Raw genomic sequence first — 19379 nt, 5'->3', positions numbered from 1 at the left:
CATTTCATTTCTGCAGATAAAACGTTCTGGCGCACATCTTATTTTAAATGGAATGTGCTTTTACCCTCCCAAGAGAAATGTTGACAGGAAACTAATGAAATCTTTTGTTTATTGTATAACTCCCTTTGAAAAATCTTTAGTCACCAAGGGACAAGTGCTGTGGCGTAGCAATGGATTGTGCAGATTGTGCAAAGCACAAGGGCCTATGAGCTTGGGGGACACACTTGGGGCGGTATAGATTTAAAAAAATGGAATAACTTAAATCACTTGCAAAGTTCATTGCGTTAATAATTCACAAGTCCAAATTCAAACCATGATGATATTACGTATTCAGCAGGCCTACAGTTTACACAAATTTAGATTTTGGGAGTTCAGAGGCTTGGAGCCTAATTGGAGGTACAACACATAGTAGTATGCCATACAGAGAACAGAAGAAGTTTTGAAGGACGTCACATGAATAATATAAAAATACATTATTATAATAAATTATTCTTTCTTTTATACTTTGATTTGATGTCAACAGTTTTCAAAATTCGAACCCGTTAACAGTAAATCATAGCAATTCTGTTGTTATGGTCCCTGACACTTTTTATACTTTTGCCATACAACTGTGGTGTGGTAATGAGGTTGACTGCCTCAACTGAACGTTACAGAAATTCTGCTGATAACCTTAATTTCCTGGTACTGTTATGTCCGTGTTACGACCTACTCTAGACTTTTGGTTTTTATATTCTAATTTGGTATTTACCTTAATTGGGTCATGCCCTAATTACGCATTTAAATTGCTTATTTAACTCACCTGGGTTATGGGTGTGTGTAGGTTTTATAAATTAAGCTTCTTTGGGTTTTAGGTCAGAGAGAGAGTGTGAGAGCGAGAGTGAGAGTGAGAGTGAGAGTGAGAGAGAGAAGAGAAGGACAAGGACAGAGCAAGGTATGGAGAGTTAGGGTTGGATGGTTTGGCTTTGAGTTTTTGGTTACTTATTAAAGAAATATAATTGTAAGCTAGCCTTCTAAGTAATAAATGCAAATAGTTTGTATCCTGCTGTAAACTTTGTGAAGTTAGACAGCTATGTTAGTGTGGTTCTCCTGCCTTGCTTGTTTTGTGTAATTTTCTCCATATTTTGTGTGTTGTGTTTTTTTGACAATAAATGGAGCCTGTTTTTATGCAGCTTTTTGCGTTTTGTCTACCTCTCTCTCTCACTTGTATACGGCCTATTTATATATCCCTAGAGTTTTTGGTAGACCGTAACAGTCTGGCAAATTAGTCTACGGGGAAGGGACAAACAAGGATAAGACTCCCATGATGCTTTTCAATAGACCTAGCCAAACCTTGCACCAAAAGAGATACAGGAACCCACTTCTAGAGACAGAACTGATAATGTTGCAAGTTGATATTTCAGCTGATACATACAGTACACACTTTTCAGTCTGAGCATGATGAAGCTGCATGAATGTAACAATGTATATTCACCACCTATAAGCCAAGGACAGCAGTTATGTGCTGTACCTGTAGGGTGATGGGCATAGGTGAGACATAACCAGATGAACTACATTTACATTTACTTATTTGGCTGACATCTTTATCCAAGGGCAGCTTATAACATTTATGATACGATTGGTTTTGTTTCATTTGATTTTCCACTTGGAGCACAGGCAGGTCATGTGACTTGCCCAATGTCACACAGTGTCAGTAGCGGGATTTAAACCCATAGCCTTTGGGTTTGAAGTCCAAAGCCTTAACTTTGGCAATGGAAAGTGGCCCTTGAGAAATAAAAATTTTTATATATTTGCCTAGAAAATTATTCAATGTGTCATGCATGAGGTGCAAATTATTTTCATGCACAAGGCTTTTGAAAGTGAAACATTTGAGGGTAATAGTTTATGATATGTGCAGGGTGCTTGCATAAACTTGTAGCATAGAATCATTGGAAAATTCTTATGGGCACATAGATAAGGTCAAACTTTAATGTAACTTTAATGTATACACAAGTTATTAATAAACTGGTATTTTATGAGTAACAATCTATTCAATATGATTTTGCCTCCTAGGAAACACCCATGCTATTGAGTAACTATGATAAAGGAAAACTTCATCTTTACTGAACTGAACTCTTATAAAATATCTTATTTTTACTTCATGGTAATTTATGACAGAAATATGAATAGAAACTCTAACACAAGAGAAACAAAAAAAGAAAAGCTGAAAAGTTAATGCAATATACACCAAGAAAACAAAAAAAGAAAAATGACAAAGAAGCAAAATTCAAAGCAAACTCAAAGTTATTTTTAAAATGATCTTATCAAGAACATGGGGACCCAGTTGAAAACTTAAAACTTCACTCAAACATTAGGAAGTTTGGTATAAGCTACCAAGTATTGTGATAGACACTAAGGCTTTAGGGACTTTCAAAACTAGACTTGATGTTTGTTTTAAGTGAAAAATATTAAATGGATAGGACTGGCAAGCTGTGTTGGGCTGAATGGCCTTTTCTTTTCTATCCATCCATCCATTGTCTAACCTGTTGAATCTAACCTGCTGAATCCGAACTCAGGGTCACGGGGGTCTGCTGGAGCCAATCCCAGCCAACACAGGGCACAAGGCAGGAACCAATCCTGTGAAGGGTGCCAACCCATCGCAGCTTTTCTTTTCTAGATTATTCTAATGTTTTAATGTTCAAACTCTAATTTCCAATCCTACAGCAATAATAAGATGATTACAACAGTTGACAAAAACAAAATTATACTCCAAACACACAGTAACATCTTAAATCTTAAATGGCAAATCCTAGACCTGCAATTGAAGGGCAAAGCAAAATCATTCTGAGAAGATTTTAACTGAACTAAAAGTTTTTAGGATATAGAAGATGGTCACAGGGACAGTAAAGAAAACCTCACTACAGAACTGAGAGAGAACTAAATAGCAGTGCCTCAAGAGACTTCCACAATTAGCTTCATACATGAGCAATTAATGACAACTGGGGGCCCCACATCATTTGTCTGTCTCCTCAAGGGAAAAACAGAAATCATTTAACAAGTAAAATACACATTTAAGGCAGTAGGTAAAATAGATCCAGAGTGCTACTGACAACATGACCAAACTGCTCCAAAAGGGAGGATCCCAGACACCCTGTAATTGAAAACACTACAATTCCAAAAAATGAGAAATTGATGCTGACAGACGGACAGACAGGCAGGGCACTCATAGTAGGTACTTTTCCCATCATATGTGAATACTCCTAAAAACAAATTAAAAAATCTAGAAAAATAATGCAACAGGCAGCAAGAAAAGGAGAATGAAATCAGAAATAAATAATTTAACAGAAAATGAGAAAATAGAATAACACAAACTTTAAATTTAATTTTGAACACTAAAGAAAATTCTCAAAAATTAAACAGTTAATCTGGAATTGCTTATCCAAAACACAGATGACAAACAAAAATGCAAAACCAAATTATACCCCAAAGAATTATTCGTAGTAACCTAAATCTATCTATAAAGGGTAAATGCAAAACACATAATCAAAGGGCAGCATCAGTGGTCTAATACTACAATCATTTTCAAAAGAAAGACAATCTAGTTAAGTAAAATAAGGGCTTTAGGCTATAAAGTCAGTCTACAGGCGTGGTGAGCAAAACCAAAAATTGCTAGGCATAGAAATGATGGAGAAACAAATTTTTAAATAGCTGTGCCTCAGGTGGCTGTCTCAATTAGCAGCACCCCCGAGTAACTGATGACAATTGGAGGCCCCACCCCCTTGGGATTATTTTCAGGGGTAAAGGGAAAAAACTTAACAAATAATACTGACATTAGGGGAGGGGTAGTGGAAAAACTAGCTCCAGTAGTAAAGCCCCAGTGAAAACATGACAGTATTAATTTCAATAAAACAAGCCAAAAAAACATAACAAAGACAGTTAACCTAAGTTGTTTGTTTACTCCTAGAAAAGTGAGCCAAAAACACTTTTCAATAAGAAATAATCTTTTTACGTGTAACAGAATGCCTAAACTTCCTCATAAATACAGTAGGAATGGCATGTCTATGTCCACTGCTGTATCGATATATTTTTAGTACATGTTCTTTGTGTGATATGTTTTGAAAGAATCACCAATGCACAGGCCGACATTTCAATCGCAACAGCAGAAGTATATTTCTTTTCACACTTTTCTTATAATAGCTTCTGTTGCTTGAAGATGAGAGAGTTAATGTCAGTGAGGTTAATCCAGTGTCTAACCAATGCAATGAATTAAATGAAAACCTAATTTGTAACATTACCATGTGAGGCACTGTGGTTTGCACGTGAATATATCTAAACATATGTGTTTCCTACGCTTTTACTTTTTGGATAGTAAGATTTGAGATTGGCAGAGTCTCTGTTTTTGACTCATTCCTACAGAAGTACAAAATACAAGGCTGCCCATACTGTCTGAGACTTCATCATTAACAGTTCTATAATCCTTAATTGACTGTGATACAATGTTAGTTTGTTTTTGCTTTGTCTATTACCAAGCAAAACAAATATGATAAACATCATGCATATATGACCTATTTCAATACAATGTTTTACACAGATAATGTAAGTTTAATGTCACTGTGCTCTGTACAAGAAATTATTTTATAAATTCATTTACATGTGCAGGCCAAAGTTAGCACACAGGGGCTAGTCAGCATTTAGAAACCACTAGTCTAGCAGTTTGGAGAATGAAGGAGACAACTGTGAAAATAGGCATTGTACTACTCCTGTATGTTAGAGATGAAATTGAATCCTTTCCTTTCCTTGTTTGGAAAACAAAGAAGGGCCTACATGTGGAGAAGACAGTATAAATACGCAGACAAGCAGCCAAACACTTTGAAGTCGACGGATGGATGATGTCGTCCGTCCTGAAAATCCTTTCAGTGCAGTGAAGAAAATGACAAACTATACATGGCTTCCTTTCGTCTGTTATGCTGCATAAATCGTCATTAAAGAAAGCTAAATTATTTTGTCTTTTTAGATTTTTACCGCCGTATCACTATGGGAGGGATATCGCCTTTTACATTATATTTATATAGTTTCTGGTTACTTAAAACTCTGCAATTTAAAAGAACTTATTCCAATTAGGGAACTATTGCCCCTAAAGGAAACAACAGACAATGCAAATTGCCTTACAGGATAGCAGATATGTTTTGTCTATAAAAAGGTGGGATATCAGTAATGGCATGCAAGGAGCAAGTTTTCAGGGATTGCAATGATTTTCTGGCTCATGATGATGACTGGCTTATACACAGATTTAGATATCTTAGAGCCATCCTTGTGGAGTTGTGTGCTGAATTGAAGCCTAAATTACAGAGATCAAAATGCAGATATCACACAATCCCTGTTCAGTTACAGGTTTTAACAACCGTAAGACACTTGGTGATGGGAGCTTGTGAACTGGCTGACCAGTCAAGAATCTTGTAATCTTGTGATTTGCTATCTTTATATGATGGTATAAATAAGTTCCTACCCAAATATATCCCATTTCCTTACAGTCAAGGTAAGCAAGGCAAGATCAAAAGGCAATTTGCAGCAATTGCTGAATTTCCTAATGTAATTGGTGCAATTGTTTGACAAAAACTAATGTGTAAACAGAAAGCACTTTTATTCAATTAATATACAATTAATATGCGATGCACAAATGTGTTTCACTAATATTGGGACAGGGTGACCTGGCTCAACCCATAATTCCTTTATTTTATCAAGCAACCTTGTGGGAAGCAGACTTCAGGGCTATGCTTCGTGTGATGGTTGGCTTCTTGGTAAGTAAGCCTAAATGATTAGATTGCACTAATTTTAGTTTATTACAGACAACTTGCATAATCTCTTTTCTGTGATTGTGTGATTTAATGAAAGGACCCCCTGGGTACGGTCAGTAATACAACAGACCATTGGTCAATTAAAAGGTAGATGGTAGTGTTTGGACTCATTTTGGATTTGGTTACACATTGTAGTACAAGCTCACAGTTTTACCGTATTATGATGGCTTTTGCAGGACTGCAGAACATAGCACAGAAATATGGGCTGCCTCTGTCATCTGAGATACTGTAGGTCAAGATTACCCAGACCCTTGGCTTCACGTATAATGCAGTGCATAGAATTCACATTCAAACATGGCATACAGACAAAACTGGAAATGTGCATACACACAAAAAATGCAGATGCATAAAACTGTGCGTACGCCAAGTCCCATGCGCTTCCTTTTTATAAATCCCAATGAACGTGAAATTTAACGCGGGTGAGTGCTCCTTCAGCCCCACCAAGACTCCAACCAGAATTTCACATATTTGAATATGCAAATCAATAAAATAGCCCATCCTTTCAGTGTTTTGTTAGAAGACAATGGCTACAGCATGTGGAAAAAATAAAAAAATTCAGCGAATGTGAAGTAGACGCAAGAAAAAACATACTATTTGTTGGCTTAAGCAGTGATATAAGCAATAAAAGGAAATTTATGCAGTGATACAGATTGGTGTAGACACTTGAAAGTTCAAGTTCAGAAAGTCGCACAGTGCCCAAAATAAACAAGTAGTCAGATATCAAAGTTGATGTTAAAAGGCAAGTTGCAGCCCACTGTCTGTTTATTCTGTTTCAAACAAAATTACAAAAGCTGACCCCTGTGTGGAAAACAAGATTCCAGGTGTTGCTGGTGCTGCTGTACCCAGTACATCTTTGGGTGCTGGCTGTGCACACAGCTGTACCTTGGAAACTACTGGCAACCATTTGGCTGTGGGCTGACAGACGCTGTTCTAGAGTTACAAAATGTAATAGTGGATACTGTAAGAGATGTAGCCAATGAACTAAGGAATATAAGAGGTGTACTATGTGATATTGATCACAATTTAAATAAATTTGTTAACAAATAAATGCTGCCTCTGATTACCTGTTTTTACATTCAAACAAACTTGTAACGCTGACCTGCTGATATATTGATAGTCTGAGGTGTTCAGAGTAAATAGAAAAGGAGACAGGGCTGTTTCTTGCTCACATCCAAATCAGAAACACAGTCGTTGAGTCTCATAAACTGCAGTCTGCCCAACAAATTGTCCATTATCCAGGAAACCATAGGCTCATCCAGTTGCATATCTCCGAGTTTACCCCTTAACATGAATGGCAGGATAGTATTGAAAGCACCAGAGAAATCAAAAAACATAATTTTCACAGTGCTGCCAGCTTTGTCCAGGTGAAAATTAGCCGTGTAGAGCAGATAGATAATTGCGTCCTTCACACCAATCTTTGTCTGATAGTTGAACTGCAGTGGGTCCAGGTGGTCTACCAGAAGAGCACTCATATAGTTCAGGACCAGTCTTTATGATGTGAGATGTAAGTGTCACTGGTCTGTAGTCATTAGGTGAAGAAATATTTGTTTTCTTTGGAACGGGAACAATGCCAATTTCTTCCACAGCAGTGGTACGTTCTAAAGCCATAGAGACAAACTGAACAGGTGACAGAGGACACCACAAAGTTGGTCAGCACAGACCTTAAGAACTCGAGGACTGACCCCATCTGGTCCTGCAGCTTTTCCGATATGTAACTTTCTTAGTTGTCTACTTACTTGGCAAGACTTTATTGAAAACGGATTGTGCGATTACCTGCAATGAATACTTGGCTGCACCAGGATTGAGTGGTTATATAGTAAATGAATCCACAGCACTTGGATCCCAGATAAATGTTCAGCCTGATACTTTATGCATTGAGCTTGCCTATTCCCTACATGCCTAATTGAATTTCTTTCATTTTGCACCTCTCTTCACTTTGCACCACGTCAGTGAATGTGGATATGTGTTCAAGTTTGGTTCCCACAATGGATTGTTCCTTTGTTGCAGGCACAAGTTTCAGCCTCATGTAACCTTAACTGAAAAGTATAGAAAATGACTAGACCCACACTGTACCTAGGATGCGAAAGCTGCCCTGTTGGAATTGATTCTATAAAAAGTTGATTGACAGAAACCATTTAAGATTTGTTCACTGTAACACTGTAAAATTTATTTAGCAAATAGACATCATACCAAATGCATAAGGCAACTTATGTTAGACTCTTTCCCAACCAAGATGCTACAAAAATGATAATGGGAATAATTATGTGCAAACGCATTCTACTGAAGAAGACAGATTATCGGCACTCTAATACTCTTAGTTCTTTTAGCCCACAGATCAACTGTTTGTCAGCGTACCAAGCATCACACCAAATGTAACATATTAGGCAATCTACAAATGATGAATCATTTTCTATAACAGAGTTTTTTTTATCATTATTTTTCCAAAATGGCACAGGAAAAAAAACTATATTAAACATAGGACAGTATTAAGCAACAACAAGAATAGAAAAATGTAATCTTTGAATATATTTTACACATTTTCAAGGTTGAACTTACTGATCATTTGTTTTTAGGAATGTCTCTGCCCATCAAGGCTTTTTTGGTGTTTTGTTCTGGTTTAAATAAAATGATGTAACATTTAGGAGCAAAAATCGCAATGAGCAGCCCAAAACTTGAGGCCAAAATAGCAAAAATCTCAACAGCCACAGTATGTTTCCCAGGAGAGCTGATATACGCAGGGATGAAGGTTATCCAGACAGCGCAGAAGATGAGCATGCTGAAAGTGATAAATTTAGCCTCATTAAACTTGTCTGGTAAATGTCTAGCAAGAAATGCAAGCAGAAAGGAAATGCCAGCAAGCAGTCCAATGTATCCAAGGAGGCAGCTAAATCCTGTAACTGAACCAACATCACATTCAAATATAACTTTAGTAGGATGATGTTTTGTGTTTTTAAATGGATAGGGTGGAGCTGTTGTTAGCCATACAATGCATATTAGTGCTTGAATGAAGGTAAAGAAGAAAACGGTGCCCCTCTGCTGAGAAATACCAAACCACTTTGTTATATTGTAACCAGGTAATTTAGCTTTAAATGCCATGATCACAACAATTGTTTTTACAAGAATGCAAGAAATGCACAAGACAAAGCTGATACCAAAGAGCACATGCCTAAACATACATGTTAAGTCTGACGGTTTCCCGATAAAGCAGAGGGAGCACAAAAAACAAAGCAACAAAGACACAAGCAAAAGGAAACTCAGCTCAGAATTGTTTGCTTTTACAACTGGAGTGTTTCTGTATCGAATAAACACCACCAAAACAGAGACTGAAATGAAAACACCCAATAACGCAGTTACAGTTAAAGAAACTCCCATTGCATCTTCATATGAGAGAAACTCTATTTCTCTTGGTTCACATTTATTTCTCTTTTGATTAGACCAGAAATCAGGAAGACATCTGGAACATTCAGTAGAATCTGCAAGAACAAAAATGAGGATAGTGATAAAATAACTGAGTTTAACAAAATTTAAATGATATGAGATAAATGCACAAGTAATAAACAGTCATAATGGTTAAATGTAGTAACACCAGTCAGTCAGGCAGCATGTACTTTACTTTGTTGAAAGAAATTGGAATTATGGTCATGGAAATTTCATACATGGTGTAGTTATCTGTAGATGGGAGAACAATAATATAATAAAAGCAATGAAGAAGTGAACTGAGATGTCAGGAAGTTCAACAAGAAAAAAACATTTGCTCATAAAGTAAAAAGAGATGAAAGTAGATCAAATGAAGATCTGTAGTAAGGATCATTGGGACTACTAAGTGATGTGTTATATATGCAACACACATTAGCATATCTGTTTTTAAGTTTGACCTGCAATTTACACAGACATTGTATCAGGTCTGTTATTATGTGCCCACTTAATTACACAGACAACTAGCTCTTAAAAACAATGAAACTGTACATAAATGCATGTTTGAATCTATACAGTGTCATCCTGTGGTGTGCAATATATTGTCACATACATGCGCATAGGAGGCAGTCAAAGAGCTTAACTGAGGGTAAGACACCGAGTCGGGGGATGATGAAGAGCACTAATGTATATTCTCCCTTTTCTATAGATCATCAGAAGGGAAACCCAGCTATACCTCAATCAACTTCTGCATGCCTTTCCTGACCGCACCCTCCTACTGACCTCACTTCTACCAGTTCCCTCAGCCCACCACCTATAAAAGTCCAACCACCTCACCTTTACTTTAGTTCCGTTTTGGACTCAGTCCTAAGAGACTACTTTGGTGCTGTTCACTATGGTGAAAAATCTATCTTACAATATACGCAGTGGATTCCCAAATCTTTTTCTGTTTGTGTTTCCCTTCTTACAATACATACAGAGCATTTGTGTGAATGATATGAATTTTCAGGGACATGGAATTCACTGTACACCTCAGACAAGGTATAGAAAGCAGTCTTAAAAACTCGCCATAGTATTTTAAAAGCCTTCAACTCACTTGAACTGAAAAGTTCAAAAAAATTGCCTCAAAATGCCTTGATAGGTTTAATGCATACCAAAGAAGAAGCATGGGAAGATAAAGGAAACCTAGCGATGTCCAGATAAAAATTAAAAGGGTTGCTATGTACCAGTCTGACTGCTGATTTCCCCATCTGCACATGGTATACAGTCAAAGCAGCAGATAGGCTCCCCTTTTCTGATGGCTTTTCTTGTACCTGGAGAGCAGCTTTTACTACAAAAGGACTCAGGAACCTAGAAGGCAGACAACATTAGCAGTTAAAATAATATGCAAAATTAATTAGACATTCAGGAACAAACAAATACATACAAAGACAACATGAGCCTCATAAAATCATTGGATATGTTTTTGTTTTTTTTTTGGTTAATGTTTGAAAAAAACAGGTATCAGTCCTGGACATGACCACTTTACACATAACCAGTATCTAATTACATTTACCAGCTTCACACATAACCAGTATCTAATTACATTTACTAGCTTCACACATAACCAGTATCTAATTACATTTACCAAAAAAACATGATAACATATCTTTGGAATGGAGGATAACTTTGGGGCCACTACAAGAAATAGCACTATAGTAAAATTAGATTACATTTAAGAATTACAGAGCTGTATGTAGTATCAATATTTGTTGGAGAATAAGAAAATGACTTCTTGAAAGACTTCCAGCTGGATATTGAACATGGTGCCACACTTTATTAGACAGGAACATCCCGTCAATGTCACCTTGCAAAGAAAGAACATAGAAATCACTACAACCAATAGAAATAATTTCAATTATTGGTTTAATTTCTCTTCAATTTAAAAATCTCCTTTCATATTTCAACTGCTGTTGCTTTTAAGCACTGCTACAGCTTGGAACACCATTATTCCTATGTCACAATATTGTATGAAGGATATGCGCTAGTGTGTAGGTCTGGTTTTGTTACAACTGAAATAATTGTTGTTAATGTTATATGAATAAATAGTAAAGCTTTGATATGGATATTTAATATTATTTTTGAGCCACTGTCAGGTGTAATATTTCCACACAAAATACTAAAATGATAGTAAAATCCCTAAACCCAGATCTCTGAATTTATAACATCTAAATATACTCTACATGACCATCATCATCAAGTCCTTCCGTGAGAACCCTAAATCCAAAGAGGACTGTTTCATTTATGTTAGGTAGAATGCCCAGAGGGGACTGGGCAGTCTAATGGTCTGGAATCCCTACTGATTTTATTTTTTCTCCAGATGTCTGGAGTTTTTCTTTGTTTTTTCTGTCCACCCTGGCCATTGAACCTTACTCTTATTCTATGTTGATTAATGTTAACTTATTTTATTTTTCTTACTGTCTTTTATTTTTCTAATCTTCATTATGTAAAGCACTTTGAGCTACTTTTTGTATGAAAATGTGCTATATAAATAAATGTTGTTGTTGTTGTACTCATGTTACTATAACATTGCTCAGTAATACATACTGTAGTTCCAGCTAATTATACTGATGATTTCCAAATGTCTTTTTTTCCACAAGGAAGCTGGAAGCATACTGTAAAATATTCAAGTACGAATTTTACTGTACTCTGTACTCAATACTACATTTACTACTATTATATCTTACTACTATTATATCTACAGCTTCCTCAAATAGCATACTATGTACTACAAATGTCTGTTATTAAATTGTATGAATGAAACACACTCAGATGACATTCATTATGATAGAGTGAATGCCTAGATTCATACAAATTTCTATATTATAATATTATGATGACATTCATTATGATAAAGTGAATGCCTAGGCTCACAAACACTGCTGTATTATAACATTATCACTCTCAAACTTTCTTGTTGCAATTGACAATTATGTTTCAAAACAACTCTAGAGTTGTGCTGTATCTCACATTTAAAATATGAATTCAGTCTTCATAAAGATCAACATTAAAAACAAACACATTCATTCCATCAATCCATCCATTATCCAATCCACTATATCCTAACTACAAGGTTATCCCGAATCAGGTTAATCAAGACCAGTGTTGGCTCCTAGTCTAGCAGAATCAGCTATAAGGCAGGATCCATCTCTGACCAGGGTGTCTGTGCAGCACAGCACAAACACACATCCACACTCACTCATATGGGGTCCAGTGATAAACAACAATTAACTTTATTTGCACATCTTTGGGAGTGGAGTATCCAGCAATAAACCTACCAATATATGGGGAAGATATAGATGATCAGGAAAATGATACATTCTATCAACTGACCCTACAAGACAGCAATACCTACAGTTCCAGATTTGAAATTCCAGAATATGTCTTCTTCATTAAGAATAAGCTGGTCTTGAGACACAGATAACTGATTAAATACTCCAATAGTTTTACTGATCATAGTACCATCTGCCATTTGCTGCCAATTTACAATATCAAAAACTGCAAGAGCATCCCCATTTTCATCAAAAGCCACTCTTTCTCCAAAATGAGTGGTGAAGGTAACTTTCTTCAAGTAATGCAAAAGCTAATCGTAGAGAAAAAAGTTAATCAGTTTCAAAAATGCTATTGTTGAATATATGTAGAACAGTACAACTTTCAAGGAGATAAATCACTTTCCATAATTTGTAATTTTTGCCCAAACTAAAAACACTCTACAACTTCACAATAATTAATATCCAGCCTTATTTTTGATTAAACATCTGATTAATCTTTAAGACAAAATCAAACACAAAATCCTTGTACTGAAAAATTACTTGGAAAAACAAATATCAGATTTGCAATGAAATCTATTCTATCTTTATATTCTGAAAATAGTGTCGTACAGGAACAACAGCTGATTCAAATACTTGCCCAACATACTGTGGAGTGTTGATTCTACCCATTCAGGCCTGAAATCCACTGGACTTGTCACTGTCACCACAGAGACATGGATGTCATTTGCTGTGGTGTGTTTGTTTATCCTGTTTCATTCGATATGCTATGCTAAAGTTTCACCAGGTCTGGCTTTAAAATCTCAACTCACAATGCAGTGAGTATATAGAAATCATCATATTTTACTTTAGAATGTGGTACATGTGGTGTGTCAACTCCTCAGGTGCAATATAAATATTTAACTTTTACACACTTCTTGTTAAAACATTTGGATATTAGAGCAATTTTGATGAGGACAGGCCGTTCATCACAAAAAGTCATTAATCATTATTTCTTCAGAATGAAATTGAGAGAAGTTCATTCCCTATTTGACAGCTTTCATTATAGCTTTCCCCACAGCAATCTATCTCTTCCTTATTCCCTTTTTATTGCCTTTTTAGAGTACTCTGCATTTGAAAACTAATTATTGCTACTTGAAAAAATGAACTACCTTTGACTTGCAAGCTGCTGCGGGTTTTGCTTGCAGGTTTATTTTTTCTTCCTTTCTCCAGTTGTTATCCTTTACAATATTATAACAACATTCCTATCTTTAAATGTGCTCAATTCTCTATGTTGCAATTTTTTTGTGTTTTCTAACAAAGTCAATTTTATTTTTTAAGTTTGCTGAACTTTTCACACAGTGATAATGATTTCTCCATGAATATATGTGTTGGATAGTATTAACCGATTAGATGTTTGTTTTATAGTGCGTCCTCATCAATTTTCTTTGTGTACGCCTTCATTCCTTACCTGCTGATTGATGCTCACCTATTTTTAAGTCTGTATTTACTTTAGAAGAAAGTGCTTCTTCAGGTAAAAAAAATCATACTGATGGTCTATTCTGCATCAAAACTGCACCATCTAATTTTATCACTTTTTGTGTCCCCTATTAAACCTTATATTTCAGTCAAGAGGTATTATTAATTCCATATATCAATGCTTCTATTTGTCTTCACTCTACAAATTACCTCTTCTTTATGTCAATTAAAGAAACCAAATAATCTATAATTGTAAAAAATGTTCTTCAGTCTTTTACGCACAATATTTTGTTTGCTCAAGAGTATTCGACATTCTGAGAATAACCTACAATAGTTTTGTTTGACCTGAACTGCAATATCTTTTAAAGCAATGCCTAATTGCAATCAAATCTTATGTAATTAATAAATGTAACCTTGGAATTGTTATACCCTAACCCATAAAAAATTGGGAAAAGATGAAGATAAAGAAGAAAAAGAACATGCTTAGATGTTACACTTCAACTAAATTGCTTGACCTTTATAGTTTTATACGTATAAAGAGTTTGGCTGTGCATTGGTTTCAATATCATCACTTAAATCTAATTTAGCAGCCCATCCCTCTAAAAGTAACTCTTTGTATATCTCCTCCTGTTATATGTGTCATTATAACAAGTGATTAGACACTGTGTGTTTATTAGTTTTTCCAAAAATAAATACAATGCATCAATTTCAAAAAATCTACTATAAATGACTATACATTAGCAATAGTTACATTGCTATAAACTGGACTGGAGACCTGACCTGTGATCAACATGAGTTTCTGTTAAGGTACAACAAATATATATAACTAGTCACAGTACCTGTCAAAGACAGATAAGAGGAAAATGTAAAGATATTTGCTGTCTCTTGCCCTATGTGTTCTTTTAGGTCCTTTCCTCTGTATTCTCTCCTATCTTTAAACTCCCTTCACTGGCGATCACTTTCTCAAATACATTTCTGTAAAGCCTTCTTCTCAGTCTTTGTCATTATTTTAGAGGCACCTTTGGTGACTCATGTCCGGTACTATAATATCTGTCTTTGAAGGAGACTCTCTCAGCGTGTGTCTTTGCTCTTATCTGTGTGCCTCACACTCGCACTTCCTCTTTTGTTGCATCACAAAACCCAAACTGACTAATCACACCAATGCTAAACTGACCAATCAGATTGCTATGAGAAACTGGACACCCAGACCTTAGTGTTTTATTGTATAGTAGATTGTAGTCATGCAGCTTTACTTGTCTATTGCACCTCATGAACCTAGCATTCTGTCCACTCTCTGATCCAAAGTCTTGCTTGTTTTTCTGAATGTATAAGTGGTATTTTTTTCAATTTAAATATGGAAAAAACAAAGATCTTTGTGGTTGGCAAAAATGGAATAACAAGGCTACTTGAAATAAACTTGATCACAGAGCATTAAAAGTCAAGGCTGACGTAAAGAATTTAGGTGTAATCGTGGACTCTAACCTAAACTTTATATCACACATTAACCAGATTAAAGCGACTGCATTTTTCCATTTAATGAACATTGCAAAAGTCAGACCACTTATAGCATGCAAGATGCTGAGAAACGATTTTGCGCTTTTGTTTTTAGTCGAGTAGATTACTGTAATGCACTTCTACTGTATATGGACTACCAAAGAAAGACATCAACCGGTTGAAATTAGTTCAGAATGCAGCAACAAGAATCTTAACCAGAAAAAGAAACTTTGAGCACATCTCACCATCTTTAGCATCATTACACTGGTTACCCATGTCCTTTAGAATTGATTTTAAAATACTACTAATGGTATAGAAATCTTTAAATGATCTCCTTCCTATATTTTGGAGTGCCTGTCCCCCAACATTCCAAGTCGTAACCTTAGATCTTTTAATAGTGGTCTGCTTATTGTTCCAAGAGTTAATCATAAAAGAAGTGCTGTTATGCACCAAAAATCTGGAATACTTTATCGATGGACATACTTCAGGCTAGCACTGTGTATCATTTTAACAAACTAAAAACACACCTTTTTTCTTGGCTTTTTTGTAACTGCATTACATTTATACTTCTAATTGACTATCCATGCATAAATTTATTGTATTCTCCTTTTTTTTTCGTTTTTTTCCTGTGGTGGCATTTTGGACCACCGCTACCTGATCAAGGCACCGTGCAGCCACCTGGGATGCACAAATGAAGGTGGGTACCTCAGCTGTCAACAGGACCTACTGCATTGAATCCTCTAAGACGAATCTAGGAAACAATGAGGGATGATTTTTGAATGTTTATGGTAGGTCGAATGCCCAATGGGGGCTGGGTGGTCTTTTGGCCTTGGAACCCCTGTAAACTTGTGTTTGATTTAATTTTTTTTTCTTTGCTGTAGCTATTTCTCTACCATCTTGTAAAGGTCTTTGAGCTACATTCTGTGTATGAAAATGTGCTTTAGAAATAAATGTTGTTGTAGTTCAGTAGATGGAAATGTAATGGCCTTTATGCACCTTGTAAATATTTGCCCTAAAAAGAGCATGCTATAACACATACCTAGATTTCTGTAAACTTTATATCAAGCCCTTGCAAAGTGAACTGAAGCAGAATTGTGGTGACATTTTGGAAAACGTGACTGAAAATTAGTTTTGAAATAGAAGATTATATAGTAATTTGTTTGAGTATTCAATGAACATGTTATAATCTAATATACAGTATAATACAATACATTCAAAAAAGGTGTACATTTCTTATTAAAAGGTAACAAATTAAAATATACACAACCTATTAGTTTATTTTAAAGGGTGTTTCAGGAAGGGCTTTATTTGGTACACAATGTAATTTGCAAATATATGAATACTTTAATATCATGAATACAAAAACATAAATATTACCTACCTGCCAGGGTTTGAAATTTTTGATATCTGCACAGGTGTTATTTTCAAATGGTCCATTTCCACTTTGACAATTTAATAAATCATGTAAGGCATATGCGACAGCGTACACTGCTTTGTATACACTATAGGAAGCCCTTAACTGTGACACATCAGTAAACTCTGTCTTTTTACTTCTCATGTCCTCAGACCCTGTGCATATTTTATTGTCAATCATATTAGACGAATTAGATGTGTCACTAGTGTAGAGAAGCTTGCAGCCAAACATTGTTTCCCAAAATTGTTTTAACAAATTATTTTCTGGATCAGAACTGGGCTGTATCTGAAGAAGAAACTCTTCTAGCCCTGGGATCACTCCTCGTCTTGCAGCGATACCTAACGTCCCACCAAAGTAGTCAAACTTCTCATTACCAGCCAAAGCAGCAAAGGCGCTCCAAGCTTCACTTGCTATCCACTGTCTCCCTGTAATGTTTTGTTGAACAATTTCTTTCATCAATACCGTCACATCCAATTTTGTCAAAAAAACTACAATGACTTTTGCAGTTGATTGCTTAATTATTTTTACTATATTCAAAATGTTGTTCTTTTCATTAACTTTAAGGGTTACTGAGAAAGCAATGCACCCAAATTTATTTATCTCTTCATTAAAACTTCCCAGAGCATAAAGCCCATAGTCATCATCACTTCCAATAACTCCAACCCATGTCCATCCGAAATGTTTAATAAGTTTTGCCATCACCTTCACTTGAAAGGCATCATTTGGGACTGTCCGAAAGAAAGAAGGAAACTCCTTTTTGTTGCTTAAACAGGGGCATGATGCACAAAAACTGACCTTAAAGATATAAATATATATATATGGTTATGGATTTTAGTAAGTACTTTTTATAATAAATGGGATTGTTACATTGTTATTTGATAAGCATTAATATTGTCCCGGTTGACAGGTTTCAACAACATGAACTATATTTAAGAATATGGGAAAAATATAAGTTTTGTTGGTTGTCAAAGTGGTTAAATAACATAAAGATCTTTCTTTATTTTACTGCAATTGTCACCTAAAACACTATTAAAAGATGCTATAAAGCAAAAATAGCAATATTGTCAAGCAAAGTAGACAGAAATAGAGGTTATTAAAGGCAGATCAAGATCAGCAAAAGACATTTGCAAAGCAATTGTAACGATAATTTGAAAGTTACACATTAATTTTTAAACTCTCTTTAAAGACAGTTACTTGAAGTCATTATACTAATGCAAAAGTTATAAAAAATATCGAAATGATTTAATGAAGCTGAAAGTTTGGTGTCTTACTTGCGGAATACTAAACAAACCCAAAATTCTTGCAATAGCAATTGAATGAGTAGAGAGGGGTTCTCCCACAATGGCAACAACAGGTGGGAGTCCTTTGCAGTTGGCATCGGTCATGGCATCGTCCAGACCAGCAGTCAGAGTGGATGCGGCTCTCAGAGACACCTGCAGATTCATACAGTTGTCATATATTCTGTAACCCAGAGTGAGGGTGGGAAGCAGCAGCTTATTTCTGTTTATTTCCTCTATAGCAAACACCATAATCTGTGATCTTTGGAATACTGGGATATCAAAACTAAGCAAAGAAACAAATACATAGATAAATAAGGTAAGTGCATTACAAAGCATATATAATCCCTTAATTGATATGGAAGAGCATCACTATGAGGAAAAAGATAATTATCAAATATAGATTTACACTATTACTAAAGAACTAAATTATGTACAACACTATTGAAATGTTGAAAATGTAAATTACACAGAGACCGATAAAGTATAAACATCACACTATGGACATCTACTATATATACACAATGTTGTATAATATATATATTTAACAATGGCACATTTATTAACAAATTAAAATCCACTATATACCGCACATTTTTGGCATGTGTTTATAATCACAATACTCCTCTGGTACTTTTTTTGACAAAAAAAGTAAAGGCAAAATATCCAAATCTCAAATAAACTTACTAAACCTAACTGTTGACTTCATAATTACAGTAAATAAACTGAAAAAAAGGAGAAAAATATATCCAATATAATATATGCACGGCATATGCTAAACAAAAGGAGAAGCATGAAAGAAATCATATTTTGTTATAATCAATGAAACCTAAAAATGCCTACATCAGTTATCTACCTGTCACACATCCAGTCCTGAGGTCTTGCCCTGAAAGATATTTCTGGTGGTATTGCTTTAAAGTGGACAGCAAAAATTCCTCCTATCATGATATCCCCTTGTTTATATAAACCATTTTCTTGAGTTGTGCAAGCTGGATTTCTTTGGGCTGTAGCAAGAAAAACTAAAAGCAAAAAAACATTATATTGTATCAGGTTCATTGCTGCAGTGCACGCTTTTAGAGATTTATATCTTTTATATACAAGTGTATTTGATAATGTTTAACTCTCCCCAATGGTTATGAAATGGAATTGTTTTCTTTATAAATCCCAATAGGAAATACACCAC

The 19379-nt window shown here is 35.3% G+C and overlaps 1 protein-coding gene across 1 annotated transcript; it reads right to left on the bottom strand.

Annotated features, from left to right (window-relative positions):
* Window positions 1-8390: 8390 nt before the first annotated feature.
* LOC120518131 (extracellular calcium-sensing receptor-like) lies at window positions 8391-19162 on the bottom strand. The gene is made up of 6 exons (XM_039740743.1): window positions 19053-19162; window positions 18191-18482; window positions 16887-17714; window positions 12640-12867; window positions 10472-10595; window positions 8391-9304 (listed from the first exon to the last, which is right to left on the bottom strand). The coding sequence occupies exons 1-6, from the start codon at window positions 19139-19141 to the stop codon at window positions 8391-8393; spliced, it is 2475 nt and encodes an 824-aa protein (XP_039596677.1). The 5' UTR covers window positions 19142-19162.
* Between the last annotated feature and the right edge of the window lie 217 nt (window positions 19163-19379).

Source organism: Polypterus senegalus, chromosome 1, assembly GCF_016835505.1.
Source record: "Polypterus senegalus isolate Bchr_013 chromosome 1, ASM1683550v1, whole genome shotgun sequence".
In the NCBI taxonomy this organism is placed as follows: Eukaryota; Metazoa; Chordata; class Cladistia; order Polypteriformes; family Polypteridae; genus Polypterus; species Polypterus senegalus.
Note: the sequence above shows the minus strand (reverse complement) of the source record. Positions and strands in the feature narration are given on the sequence as shown.

Bases quoted from the DNA above. Each gene is read 5' to 3' on its own strand.
- LOC120518131 (XM_039740743.1), bottom strand. From the start codon at position 19,141: ATGATAGGAGGAATTTTTGCTGTCCACTTTAAAGCAATACCACCAGAA. The intron at 18,483-19,052 runs GTAGATAACTGA...TTCTTTGCTTAG, and splicing joins CAGGACTGGATGTGTGACAG to TTTTGATATCCCAGTATTCC. The intron at 10,596-12,639 runs GTAGGTATTGCT...TCTGCCTTCTAG, and splicing joins GGAATTTCAAATCTGGAACT to GTTCCTGAGTCCTTTTGTAG.